We start from the raw sequence: 14020 nt of genomic DNA, 5'->3' as shown, positions 1-14020 counted from the left end.
AGCCCATGTTCACATGGTGCCAGGAAAAAGGTAAAGTGCTGCATGCACGTTTGGCTAAGTATCTGTGTATCAGATACGGACAGTCAAAACATTCCAACATGCATCCCTCACACACCTGGGTGTTCACATCAAAGGAGGTTGGTGGAAGGATCTATAGGAGGAATAAGATCATTATAATGGCTGGAATGCATGGAACAGTATCAAACAAAAGCAAACATATGGAAACTACATGTTTGACTCAGTTCCATGTATCCCATTTCTTCCGTTCCAATGAGCCCGTCTTCCTATAGCTCATTCCACCAGCCTCCTCTGGTTCACATGGTGTGAGATAAAGGTGCTGCCATTATGATAGTAACTTGTATCAGATATCAGCAAAACATTCCAATATGCATCCCGCACCCATCCGGGTGGCCATCGGGACGACTCCTGTGACATTGTAGCATAGCTGTTAATCTATGATGTTTTTTTCCCCATTCAGAAATGGTCTTGTAAGAAGCGGTAGAATCACGCTCGTGGATTGCATCCCCTGTCAAGTGTAGCTCATAGTAGTATGCCATGAGGTACAGGATGCCTTCATGTAACAGCTCTCTGGAGAATGTCGTCACAGGAGTGGCCACCATGCAGTTCTCCTGGTCAACCAGTAGTAGGGGGCTGGAGAGAGGGTGTTTGTTGAGGAAGGCACTGGGATCTCCGGTGGGCTGCAAAAACAAAGGAAGGCAATACAGAAAGAAGTGGAGCACCCAAAACATCACTATAGTAATTAACACATTTGTAAACTATCAATGATACCCACATAGATATATATATATATTTGAAAACAGAAGTCCGTGTTGCAAAATATGAACTACCTTATGAATGGACAGGTTGATATTCAATGCCTTGACGATGTGAAAAAGAGCCCCACTCACTTCTCCCATCTTCTTGGGTGGTGCAACCAACAGTGTCGGAAGGGCTTTCAAGACGGTTATGTCTTTTTCACCTGTTACAAACAAAAACATATCATGATCATGGAAACCTCAAGTCACAGTATTGAATCAAGCCATTGAGAAATGACTGATATGTTTCGCCTTACCTTCATCCAAAGCAATTGGAGACCTCATGGCTTTTTCATGAGCGCCATAGAACAGTAGGTTAGAATGCAAGGCTTTCCATCGATCCTTCACCTCAGCAATGTACTCACAGTTTGTGGATTGAAGAATCCCCCACATATCCATGACCTGCAAAACATAATTGAAAGCAAGAAATCACATCTCAGTGAGACAATAGATCAGGCCTCCTCAAACCCCTCAGGCCTGAAACTAACTATAATAATAAATGGATCCAGAAATGATTTTACCTGCAAAACATTATTTTTTCTAACATTTTTGAACAGGAGAACGTCCATGTGAAATTTCCTCCGTTAGGAAAAGGGAATTTTCTTCCTTGTCCCACCTCAGGGCGCCGTCTTCCCATCTCACGTCTCACCAGTTAGTTACAGCTCAAGCCTCTTTTCTGAGCACAATTTGGGAGTATTGTCACTACTGTTGAAGGACACTCCAGGCTACCTGGCGTATCTACTTCAATTATAACCCTACTAAATTCTGAACACTGCAGCCTGTTTCTAAATGCCTGTTGCGAACTCATGCCCAAACTTATCAAAAATTCAGCTCAATAGGCTGATGCCACTATAACGCTGCCAGCTCCCAGCAGCAGCACTGGCCACAATGTACTGAATGAGGCCTTTGCTGTTGTCAAACCAGCCTTTGACAGCAGCTGATAACATCATGTAAATGTGTGACTTCTCTTTAAATGATACATTTCCTGGAAACAAGGGTATGTCTCCAAGATTTTACTGGGTCTGTCTTGCTATTTCACGGCATCTGAATCAATGAATGCTCTTCGAGACTGGAATTCCAGGAAACCAGGCTTCTTTGGCTTCTTGGTCTTCTAGATTTCCTGGAGGGTTCTGTAGTGTCGTGCCTGTTTTGTTTTTTTTACTGAAAAATAAAAAGGAAATTGCCGCACATGGCTGTTAATGCTCGCAGGTGATTTTATTGTTACAATGTTTCGACCCTTAGGTCTTAATCAGGCATCCATATTCAAAGTGGGGGTGCAAGGTCCTACATATAGGGGCAGTGCTCACTGAATTAGAGCATTGGGCCAGTAACTGAAAGGTTGCTGGATTGAATCCCTGAGCTGACAAGGTAATAATCTGTCTTTCTGGCCCTGAGCAAGGCAGATAACCCTCTGTTCCCCTTATGGCAGCCTCCCGCATCTCTCTGATTCAGAGTGGTTGGGTTAAATGCATTTCAGTTGTACAATCAACTAGGTACCCCCCTTTCCCTTTCAAAACAATAAGTGGCATGTTTTACCCAATTGTCTTTATACCCCCTTTCCTTTGTGTGAGGTCTGTGAAGAAGCATCAGAGCTAGGAGACGCCAGTCGTACAACTGAATGCATCCAACCAAAATGTCTTCCGCATTTCACCCAATCAGAGAACTGCTTAAATCGACGTTATCTACACCTGAGGAGCAGTTGTTGTTGGGGGTTAACAGCCTTGCTCAAGGGCAGATTATTCCACCTTGCAGGCTCGGAGATTCGAACCAGCTACCTTTTGGTTACTGGCACAATGCTCTTAAAAGCTAGGATACCTGCTTCTCACCCTTCTAATACGGCTGAATGTACTTTTAAAAAGTGGACGTGGATGGAAGCTGTCACTTCTAAGGAGGGGGTTCCTGTCCATAGGTTTCCTGTAGAGATCTGTTCATCCATCACATCAAGGAAAAGGTCATAGTTAGTGGTGAAACTGAGGTGCTCATTCGTAGAGTTTAGACAGGCATGGAATTCCAAGAGTTCAAATAAAATCGAATCAAATTGTATTTGTCACATGCACCGAAAACAATAGGTGTAGACCTTACCGTGTGCCCAAAACCAACAATGCAATTCAATAAAAAATGTTAAGAAAATATTTACTAAACAAACTAAAGTAAAACATTTAATAAAAAGAAACAAAATAAAATAACAATAACTAGGCTATATACAGGGGATACCGGTACCGAGTCAATGTGCGGAGGTACAGGTGAGTCGTGGTAATTTATACATGTAGGTAGGGGTAAAGTGACAAAGCATAGATAATAAACAGAGTAGCAGCAGTGTAAAAAAAGGCCTGCGTGGCCATTTGATGAATTATAGCAGGATGTACCAGTAACTCGCTCAATACGGAAGTGGTCAGATGATGCGGATGCTACGCTACAAGACTGTTTTGCCAGCACACACTACAATATGTTTCATCCAATGGCATTGTGGAGTAAAAGTGGTCTAGAGTTTTTTTTCCTCCGGTTGCACATTTGACATGCTGGTAGAAATGAGCTAAAACGGATTTAAGTTTGCCTGCATTAAAGTCCCCGGCCACTAAGAGCGTCACTTCTGAATTAGCATTTTCTTGTTTGCTTATGGCCTTATAGTTCATTGACTGCAGTCTTAGTGCCAGCATCGGTTCGTGGTTGTAAATAGACGGCTATGAATAATCTAGATAGATAGTATGGTCTGCATCTTATCATCAGGTACTCATCAGGTACTCTACCTCAGGCAAGCAATATCTCGAGACTTCCTTAATATTAGACATTGCGCAACAGCTGTTATTGACAAACAGACACACACCACCACCCCTCGTCTTGCCGAGCTCTTCTGTCCTTCCAGCGCACATAAAACCCAGCCAACTGTACATTATCCATGTCGTCGTTCAGCCACGACTCAGTGAAACGTAAGATATTACTGTTTTTAATATCCCGTTGGTAGGATAGTCTCGAACGGAGCTCATCCAGTTTATTCTCCAGTGATTGCACGTTGGCCAATAGAACGGATGGTAGAGGCAGGTTACCCACTCGCCGACGAATTCTCACAAGGCACCCCAATCTCCGCCCGCTGTCTTTTCTTCACGCTAATGACAGTGATTTGGGCCTGGTCTCTGAGAAGCAATATATCCTTTGCGTGGACTCATTAAAGAAAAAATCTTTGACCAGTTCAAGTTAAGTAATCACTGTTCTGATATCCAGAAGCTCTTTTCAGCCATAAGAGATGGTAGCAGCAACTTTATGTACAAAATATGTTGCAAACAATGTGAAAAACACACAAAATAGCACAGTTGGTTAGGAGCCCATAAAACGGCAGCCATCCCCTCCGGCACCATTCTTCCTGGGTCCATGTTTAGATAAGTAAAATATAATCTAAATATCTCAGAATGAGGAAAATATTGGGGAGAAAGGGGTTAAGTTCTGGATTCAGAACCACCAACATTCCTAGTTAGTAGGTGCTCCCAATCGCTGTCCCTTTGGTCTATAATAAAAATGATCGTCTGAAGAGAAAATAGTTGGAGGTTAGTACCAGTCCAGACAAGTCCACAATAAAATTGGTGCTGAGAAGAGCTGAGGAAGAACTTGAGGGCCTCTAGGCAGCTGTGGTGGGAGATGTTAGTATATAGACTGGTAACATCAAAGTACACAGTATATACTTTTATGGTATACAGTCCACATATTTCATGAGAGTGATAAAATCAATTGTCTCTGATGTATGTGAGGAGAGAGCTTGCTAAGGCTTTCAATGTTCAACAAAGGTAGAGATGTTCTCTGTCAGGTGGCATCAAGCTCTGGTGAATTTTGGAGAGAGTGTATATGACAGGTGTGGTTGGGCAGTCAACTTTCCTATACTCATATTCTGTCTTTGAAATTTCCCCTTCATTTGAAAACTTAGATATGGATTGGAGACTTGAATTGATTAGTAGGATCCCTGGGGACTTTTTTAGAATCCATTATCACTGAGTTATCTTTTCATTTATCATGTCTTTAGAGCTTGACTGTCATGAGAATTTTCAATACCAATGATAACAACTAACAATTATTAAATCTTTGACTAATTCCCGAGGTTTGCAATACCCTGGGTTTAATAATAATTAGGCAAAGACTCAGCTTATGCAAAAGTTTCGTACAGTTTATTCACGAGAACGTTCTGAAGTTCAAATACAAAGAACATGTCATTTTGCAACTCCCTACTGTCCGATTTCAAAAAGGCTTTACAGCGAAAGCAAAACATTAGATTATGTCAGCAGAGTACCCAGCCAGAAATAATCAGACACCCATTTTTCAAGCTAGCATATAATGTCACAAAAAACAAAACCACAGCTAAATGCAGCCCTAACCTTTGATGATCTTCATCAGATGACAACCCTAGGACATTATGTTATATAATGCATGCATGTTTTGTTCAATCAAGTTCATATTTATATCAAAAACCAGCTTTTTTACATTAGCATGTGACGTTCAGAACTAGCATACCCCCCGCAAACATCCGGTGAATTTACTAAATTACTCACGATAAACGTTCACAAAAAACATAACAATTATTTTAAGAATTATAGATACAGAACTCCTCTATGCACTCGATATGTCCGATTTTAAAATAGCTTTTCGGTGAAAGCACATTTTGCAATATTCTCAGTAGATAGCCCAGCCATCACGGCTAGCCATTTAGACACCGACCAAGTTTAGCCCTGACCAAACTCCGATTTACTATTAGAAAAGTTTGATTACCTTTGGTGTTCTTCATCAGAATGCACTCCCAGGACTGCTACTTCAATAACAAATGTTGGTTTGGTTCAAAATACTCCATTGTTATATCCAAATAGCGGCGTTTTGTTCGTGCGTTCAAGACACTATCCGAAGTGTAAATAAGGGTCACGAGCATGGCGCATTTCGTGACAAAAGATTTCTAAATATTCCATTACAGTACTTCGAAGCATGTCAACCGCTGTTTAAAATCAATTTTTATGCCACTTTTCTCGTAAAAAAGCGATAATATTCCAACCGGCAAAGCGTGTATACGTACAAAGAGAGAGAAAATAAAAGCATGCTATCCCCTCGTGCACGAGCCTGAGTCTCATAGTACTGTTACTGGCCACTATCCAAACGCGCTAATGTTTTTCAGCCAGAGCCTGCAAAGCCACAATTCAGTTTTTTGCCACCTTCTGAGATCCCATGGGAGCCATAGGAAGTGTCACGTAACAGCAGAGATCCACTGTAATGGATAGAGATAATCAAGAAGGGCAAGAAATGGTCAGACAGGGTACTTCCTGTACAGAATCTTCTCATGTTTTGGCCTGCCAAATGAGTTCTGTTATACTCACAGACACCATTCAAACAGTTTTAGAAACTTTGGAGTATTTGCTATCCAAAGCTAATAATTATATACATATTCCAGTTTCTGGGCAGGAGTAATAATCAGATTAAATCGGGTACATTTTTTATCCGGCCGTGAAAATACTGCCCCCTAGCCATAACAGGTTAAGTAGCCTTGTTTCTGTATCATGAGGTAGCTTGATGTACAAGTACACCCCCTGGATAGGACTTTAGTCTATCACAGGGCCTTAACCCCAATATATCTCCTAAATGCCAAGCAAAGATGTATCTGGTCTATGCTGATCCTATTTTTACATGATTCAGCCAAGGATGGAACTCATGACCTTCCGATCTCAGGGCAGACACTCTAACCACAAGGCCATTGAGTTGGTCAATGGGAAATGCATTAGAATTATGTCTTGTCTGGTTACTTGTCTCATTCAATGGATTTAGATTGACAGGGAGCATCCCTTTAACCAAAGAACTCATCAATATCAAACTGCTGACAAACTTTACAACTGTATCAAAGTCATTGACGTTTGATGTTAAGACATTATAGTCCCTTACCTAAGTCAGATGAGCATGTGTCAAATATAGACCTGTTGGACAAGTTAATTACTGTTTCTTGCTCCGTCGGGGGTACTTCGATTGTTGCCTTCTTCCTGCGTTGTCCTCTCCTGCATTTCTTGCGGGGAAGCAGGGTGGGTGGCATATTCGATAACGTCATCCATCGGGATTCCCCCCCAAAAAAAGTTCCGGCTCTGGATTGGTCACTGGAGTCAGAGGTGAAGGAGGAGGTTAATCGCTACATCTGTGGCCCTCTAAGATTTTGGCTGGCTGGCATTTACCCTTCCAGCTTGCCGATTCACTTGTCTCCATCCACCCCTCCAGATGCACACCGTCTGCTCCTGGTAGTCCGCAGCATCACGCTCAAACTCTTTCCGCTTGCTTGTCTTTGTCTCCTCCGCAAGTTTATCACAAATGTTTTCCATATTTCTCAGAATGTTCTCTCTTTTGTCCTTGTCGGTGATCTCGCTTTCTAGATGTTTCTCTTGATCTCTGGTCGTGCTCAATTGTTCTGTTACTTATTGCATGGTCAGAGCCATTAAATCAAAAGAGGATTTATTAAGATTTTTTTCTCCCACTCTCATTGCTGTTAGGGTCGTTTCTCCAGCTAGAAAATAAACATTTAATTTAATTATTCCTACCTTAATGGTTTTGATGTTAAAGGTACATCGAATCGAATCGAATTAAAACCATTTTAATTAAGGGAGCTCAATCACAAAAATGAAACGTCTCCCAACCCAAGAGGGTGATTGCACTGCCCTCTGGTTTAGCTGAGAGTTAGCACAAGGCTGGTAGAAAGCAGTGCTTTCATTGATTTAACTCCGATAAGTTAAATTGATTGTTGTGTCAAAACAGGCACAGACATGCAAATTGCAGTGGTAGGGTCTAGCTTCAGGTCAGGGACTAGTTTGGAAATCAGGCGCTGAAAGCATAGCAATCAGGTTTAGCCTTGCCCCAGAAAAACTATAAACTTTTAACCACATTTTAAAAGCCCCTAAGGGCACATGCCAAAACAGTGACAGCTTATGTTTTAATGTTTGAGTTGACAAGAATTAAATGTTTTGTTTGTAAACAGAGTATAATGTGTACTCCCATGCTTCATTAAAAAAAGGCTAAATCAAGCTACCAACCTAATGTTTCATTACCATCACCCTGCCCTTCACTCTCGGGGGTGCTGGATCTATGCCCTTCACTCTCGGGGGAGCTGGACCTATGCCCTTCACTCTCGGGTGAGCTGGACCTATGCCCTTCACTCTCGGGGGTGCTGGACCTATGCCCTTCACTCTCGGGGGTGCTGGATCTATGCCCTTCACTCTCGGGGGTGCTGGACCTATGCCCTTCACTCTCGGGGGTGCTGGATCTATGCCCTTCACTCTCGGGGGTGCTGGATCTATGCCCTTCACTCTCGGGGGTGCTGGATCTATGCCCTTCACTCTCGGTGGTGCTGGATCTATGTTGTTCACTCTCGGGGGAGCTGGACCTATGCTCTTTACTCTCTGGGGTGCTGGATTATCTTGTCCCTTTCAGGTGTAGGGCCCTTGGTGTTCTTTCAGGTGAAGGGCCCTTGGTCTTCTTTCAGGTTTAGGGCCTTTTTTATTTTTTGGTCCGCACATTCTGTTGTCTCTTCATCAGTAGTCTGGAGACACTTTACAGTTAAGACACACAGGAAATGTCTCCCTTTAAATGCACATGACACAACACAATAATGAAGCAATTACTGCTGTTAATTCCTGAATAGCAACATCCACCATGATTAAACTAAATGGCATGAAACAAGATGACCACTCACCCATCATATTTACAATACACCGATCTGTCCTGCTGCATCGGGTATAATTCTACCAGTCATTTGGCCATTGAATTTACTTCACGCTTCGATGGTTACTTGAAGTCTTCCATTGTGGCTCGCATTATGAATATCATGTTTGTCATCGTGTTACGAAGTAGTAAACAGTGAAGCAATCTTGCTCTTGCCACAAAAGCTGCGATCAAAGTAATATCTTCTGGCTTGCTTTAACTCGCTGTGTGCGTAGATGACATTCTGTGTTGGGTAACTTCATGATGTTGAAGGGACTCCTTTGTTTACATTTACAGTCATTTAGCAGACGTTCTTATCCAGAGTGACTTACAGTAGTAAAGGCATATATTTCATACATTTTTTTCTCCGTACTGGTCCCCTGTGGGAATCAAACAGACAACCCTGGCGTTGCAAACACCATGCTCTACCAACTGAGCCACACAGGACCAGTTGATCACTAAGCCTGGATGTAAAGCATGACCTGAGAGTGGAGGCACTGGGGTCACTGCCATTGGCTCTAGTTGAGGTATTTGGATTACTGGACTGAAGAGTGCTGGGGTCACTGGGTCTGGTACTGGAGGTGCTGGGATTACTGGACTGAGGAGTGCTGGGGTCACTGGGTCTGGTACTGGAGGTGCTGGGGTCACTGGGTCTGGTACTGGAGGTGCTGGGATTACTGGACTTCACTGTGCTGAGGTCACTGGGTCTGGTACTGAAGGTGCTAGGGTCACTGGGTCTGGTAATGGAGGTGCTGGGGTCACTGGGTCTGGTAATGGAGGTGCTGGGATTACTAGACTTCAGAGTGCTGGGGTCACTGGGTCTGGTAATGGAGGTGCTGGGATTACTGGTTCTGGTACTGGAGGTGCTGGGTTCACTGTGTCTGGTACTGGAGGTGCTGGGATTACTGGACTGAGGAGTGCTGGGGTCACTGGGTCTGGTACTGGAGGTGCTGGGGTCACTGGGTCTGGTACTGGAGGTGCTGGGATTACTGGACTTCACTGTGCTGAGGTCACTGGGTCTGGTACTGAAGGTGCTAGGGTCACTGGGTCTGGTAATGGAGGTGCTGGGGTCACTGGGTCTGGTAATGGAGGTGCTGGGATTACTAGACTTCAGAGTGCTGGGGTCACTGGGTCTGGTAATGGAGGTGCTGGGATTACTGGTTCTGGTACTGGAGGTGCTGGGTTCACTGTGTCTGGTACTGGAGGTGCTGGGGTCACTGGATCTGGTACTGGAGGTGCTGGGGTCACTGGGTCTGGCATTTCAGAGTGCTGGGGTCACTGGGTCTGGTACTGGGGAGTGCTGGGGTCACTGGGTCTGGTACTGGAGGTGCTGGGGTAATTGGGTCTGGTACTGGAGAGTGCTGGGGTCACTGGGTCTGGTACTGAAGAGTGCTGGGGTCACTGGGTCTGGTACTGGGGGTGCTGGGGTCACTGGGTCTGGCATTTCAGAGCGCTGGGGTCACTGGGTCTGGTACTGCGGATGCTGGGGTCACTGGATCTGGTACTGTGGGTGTTGGGGTCACTGGGTCTGGTTTTGGAGAGTGCTGGGTTCACTGGGTCTGGTACTAGAGATAGCTGGGGTCACTAGGTCTGGTACTGGAGAGTGCTGGGGTCACTGGGTCTGGTACTGGAGAGTGATCAATGTGATCAAGACAAAGGACTACAGGAAAAGGAGGACCGAGCATTCTCATCGACGGGGCTGTAGTGGAACAGGTTGAGAACTTCAAGTTCCTTGGTGTCCACATCACCAACAAACTATCATGGTCTAAATACACTAAGACAGTTGTGAAGAGGGCACGAAAAATCCTATTCCCCTTCAGGAGACTGAAAAGATTTGGCATGGGTCCCCCTTAAAAATAAAATAAAAAAATATAATTATAGGGCAAAACACACATCACAAGAGACACAACACAACTCTACATAAAGAGAGACCTAAAGACAACAACATAGCAAGGCAGCAACACATGAAAACACAGCATGGTTGCAACACAACATGACAACAACATGGTAGCAACACAACATGGTAGCGGCACAAAACATGGTACAAACATTATTGGGCACAGACAACAGCACAAAGAGCACGAAAGTAGAGACAACAATACATCATGGAAACCAGCCAAAACTGTCATTAAGAGTGTGCATGATTGAGTCTTTGAATGAAGAGATTGATATAAAACTGTCCAGTTTGAGTGTTTTTTGCAGCTCGTTCCAGTCGTTAGCTGCAGAGAACTGAAAAGAGGAGCGAACCAGGGATGTGTGTGCTTTCGGAACCTTTAACAGAATGTTACTGGCAGAACAGGTTCTGTATGTGGAGGATGAGGGCTGCAGTCGATATCTCAGATAGGGGGGAGTGAGGCCTAAGAGGGTTTTTTAAATAATCATCAACCAGTGGGTCTTGCGACAGGTATACAGAGATGACTAGTTTACAACAGAGTATAGAGAGCAGTGATGTGTCCTATAAGGAGCATTGGTGGCAAATCTGATGGCCGAATGGTGAAGAACATCTAGCCTCTCGAGAGCACCATTACCTGCTGATCTATAAATAATGTCTCCATAATCTAGCATGGGTAGGATGGTCATCTGAATCAGGGTTAGTTTGGCAGCTGGGGTGAGAGGAGCGATTACAATAGAGGAAACCAAGTCTAGATTTAACTTTAGCCTGCAGCTTTGATATGTGCTGAGAGAAGGACAGTGTACCATCTAGCCATACTCCCAAGTACTTGTATGAGGTGACTATCTCAAGCTCCAAACCCTCAGAGGTAGTAATCACACCTTTGGGGAGAGGGGCATTCTTCTTACCAAACCACATGGCCTTTGTTTTGGAGGTGTTCAGAACAAGGTTAAGGGTAGGTAATGCGTGTTGGACACTAAGAACGCTTTGTGGTGGAGAATTTAACACAAAATCCGGGGAGGGGCCAGCTGAATATAAGACTGTATCATCTGCATATAAATGGACGAGAGAGCTTCCTACTGCCTGAGCAATGTTGTTGATGTAAATTGAGAAGAGCGTGGGCCTAGGATTGAGCCTTGCGGGACTCCCTTGGTGACAGGCATTGGCTGAGACAGCAGATTTTCTGACTTTGTACACTGCACTATTTGAGAGCGGTAGTTAGCAAACCAGGTCTAAGACCCCTCAGAGACACCAATACTCCTTAGCCGGCCCCCAAGAATGGAATGTTCTACCGTATCAAAAGCTTTAGCCAAGTCAATAAAAATAGCAGCACAACATTGCTTAGAATCAAGCGCAATGGTGACATCATTGAGGACCTTTAAGGTTGCAGTGACACATCCATAACCTGAGCGGAAACCAGATTGCATACCAGAGAGAAAACTATAGACATCAAGAAAGCCAGTCAGTTGATTATTGACAAGTTGTTCCATTACTCTTGATACACAGGGCAAAATAGAAATTGGCCTATAACAATTAGGATCAGCTTCATCTCCCCCTTTAAAAAAAGGATGAACCGTGGCTGCCTTCCAAACAATGGGAACCTCCCCATTGTAAAGCCTTTTTGAAATCGGACAACGTGGTTCGATTCAGGAGAGGTGTATCTATAAAATGGTGTACAATAGTCATATGTTTGACAAATTGAAGTTACAGCATTTATGAGGTATTTGTATTTCGCGCGACGCGATTCCACTGGCTGTTGACTATGGTGGGATGCAAGCGTCCCAGGTTCCCAGACAGGTTAACCTGTCTCTCCTTTCTGGGGAGGTTCCCATTGCAACCTTAAGGGACATGGGCAGCTGTGAGGAGGAGGGTTTATTCTCCAGGTCTTTAACCGTTTTCCAGAACTTCTTTGGGTTAGACCCACAGAGAGAGAACTTCTCCTTAAAGTAACTAACTATACCCTCATGGATAGCCTGAGTGCACTTATTTCTCATTTGCCTGAACGAGAGCCAGTCAGCCTGAGTATACGGGTGCCGAGACTTATGCCAAATGCAATTATTGAGGAGGAGTAAGTCCACAAGATCAAGGTCGACCAGGGGCTGAACCTTTTTAGTTCTCATTTTCTTTATGGGGACGTGTTTGTTAACAATACCACTGAAAATATCAAAATAGAAGGTCCAAGCGTCTTCGACAGAGGGGATCAAGCTGATTCTATAATATTTTACAGAGGCAAGTTCATGAAGGACAGCTTGCTCATTAAAGTTTTTTAGCAGGCGTTTACGACAAATCAGGACAGATCGTTTCAATGATCAGCCATTACGAACACAGGCTGTAAAACAGTGATCATGACTTCATTATAGAAAACACCAGGCTGATACCTATCAGGATTATTTGTGAGGATAACATCAAGAAGAGTAGCATTTTCTGGGTGTTTAGAGTCATACCTTGGGGGATTGGTAATAGTCTGAGAAAGATTTAGGGAATCCCATTGCTTTAGGACTTGGTCAGGTGGTTTAAGCATGTCCCTGTTTGGGTCACCTAGCAGGACAAATTCAGACTTAGTGTAAGGGGCCAGGAGAAAGCTTAGGGCAGGTAGGGTACAGGTTGGTGCTGATGGAGTACGAATGCATCCAGCAACAGTCAACAAAGACCTATTTGAAAGTTTAAAACTTAAAACCAGCATATACAATTGTTTGAGGACAGACTTGGTGGAGACAACCGAGCACTGAAGGTGATCCTTGGTAAAGATTGCCACTCCCCCACCTTTGGGGGAGTGGCTGGGGCCAAGCTTCCTGCCATCCATGACCTCTATATCAGGCGGTGTCAGAGGAAGGCCCTAAAAATATAAAGATTCCAGCCACCCTAGCCATAGACTGTTCTTTCTGCTACCGCACAGCAAGCGGTACCCGGAGCGCCAAGTCGAGGTCCAAAAGGCTTCTTAACAGCTTCTACCCCCAAGCCATAAGACTCCTGAACAGCTAATCAAAGGGCTACCCAGACCCCTCTTTTACGCTGCTGTTACTCTCTGTTTATAATCTATGCATAGTCACTTTAACTCTACCTACATGTACATATTACCTCAAATACCTCAACTAACCGGTGCCCCCGCATATTGACTCTGTACTGGTATCCCCTGAATATAGCCTTGCTTGTTATTTTACTGGTGCTGTTTAATTATTTGTAACTTTTTATTTTCTACATTCATTTTTTTACTTATCTATTTTTTATTTAACTTTTAATTTTCTTAACTTGTTAAACGTTGTTGGTTAAGGGCTTGTAAGTAAGCATTTCACTGTAAGGTCTACACCTGTTGTATTCGGCGCATGTGACAAATACAATTTCATTTGATTTGATTTGTATGTGGCATTTATGGCTACACTAAGAAGTATCATGTTGTATTTGGCATTAAACTCTCTGGCGCATGTGGGACGAACTCGTCCCACCTACGTAACAGCCACTGAAATCCAGTGGCGCGATTTTTGAATCGTTAGAAATACTATTACTTCAATTTCTCAAACATATGACTATTTTACAGCTATTTAAAGACAAGAATCTCGTTAATCTAACCCCACTGTCCAATTTCAAAAAGGCTTTACAACGAAAGCAAAACATTAGA

At 43.7% G+C, this 14020-nt stretch overlaps 1 protein-coding gene across 1 annotated transcript; it reads right to left on the bottom strand.

Annotated features, from left to right (window-relative positions):
- Positions 1–255: 255 nt before the first annotated feature.
- LOC115151286 (uncharacterized) lies at positions 256–1226 on the bottom strand. The gene is made up of 3 exons (XM_029695230.1): positions 1073–1226; positions 849–979; positions 256–698 (listed from the first exon to the last, which is right to left on the bottom strand). Exons 1-3 carry the CDS (start codon positions 1212–1214, stop codon positions 369–371), a joined length of 603 nt encoding a protein of 200 aa, XP_029551090.1. The 5' UTR covers positions 1215–1226; the 3' UTR covers positions 256–368.
- Positions 1227–14020: the final 12794 nt, after the last annotated feature.

The sequence above is a fragment of the Salmo trutta genome, chromosome 17 (assembly GCF_901001165.1).
Source record: "Salmo trutta chromosome 17, fSalTru1.1, whole genome shotgun sequence".
In the NCBI taxonomy this organism is placed as follows: domain Eukaryota; kingdom Metazoa; phylum Chordata; class Actinopteri; order Salmoniformes; family Salmonidae; genus Salmo; species Salmo trutta.
The sequence above is the reverse complement of the archived record's forward strand: the minus strand, read 5'-3'. Positions and strand labels throughout refer to the sequence as shown.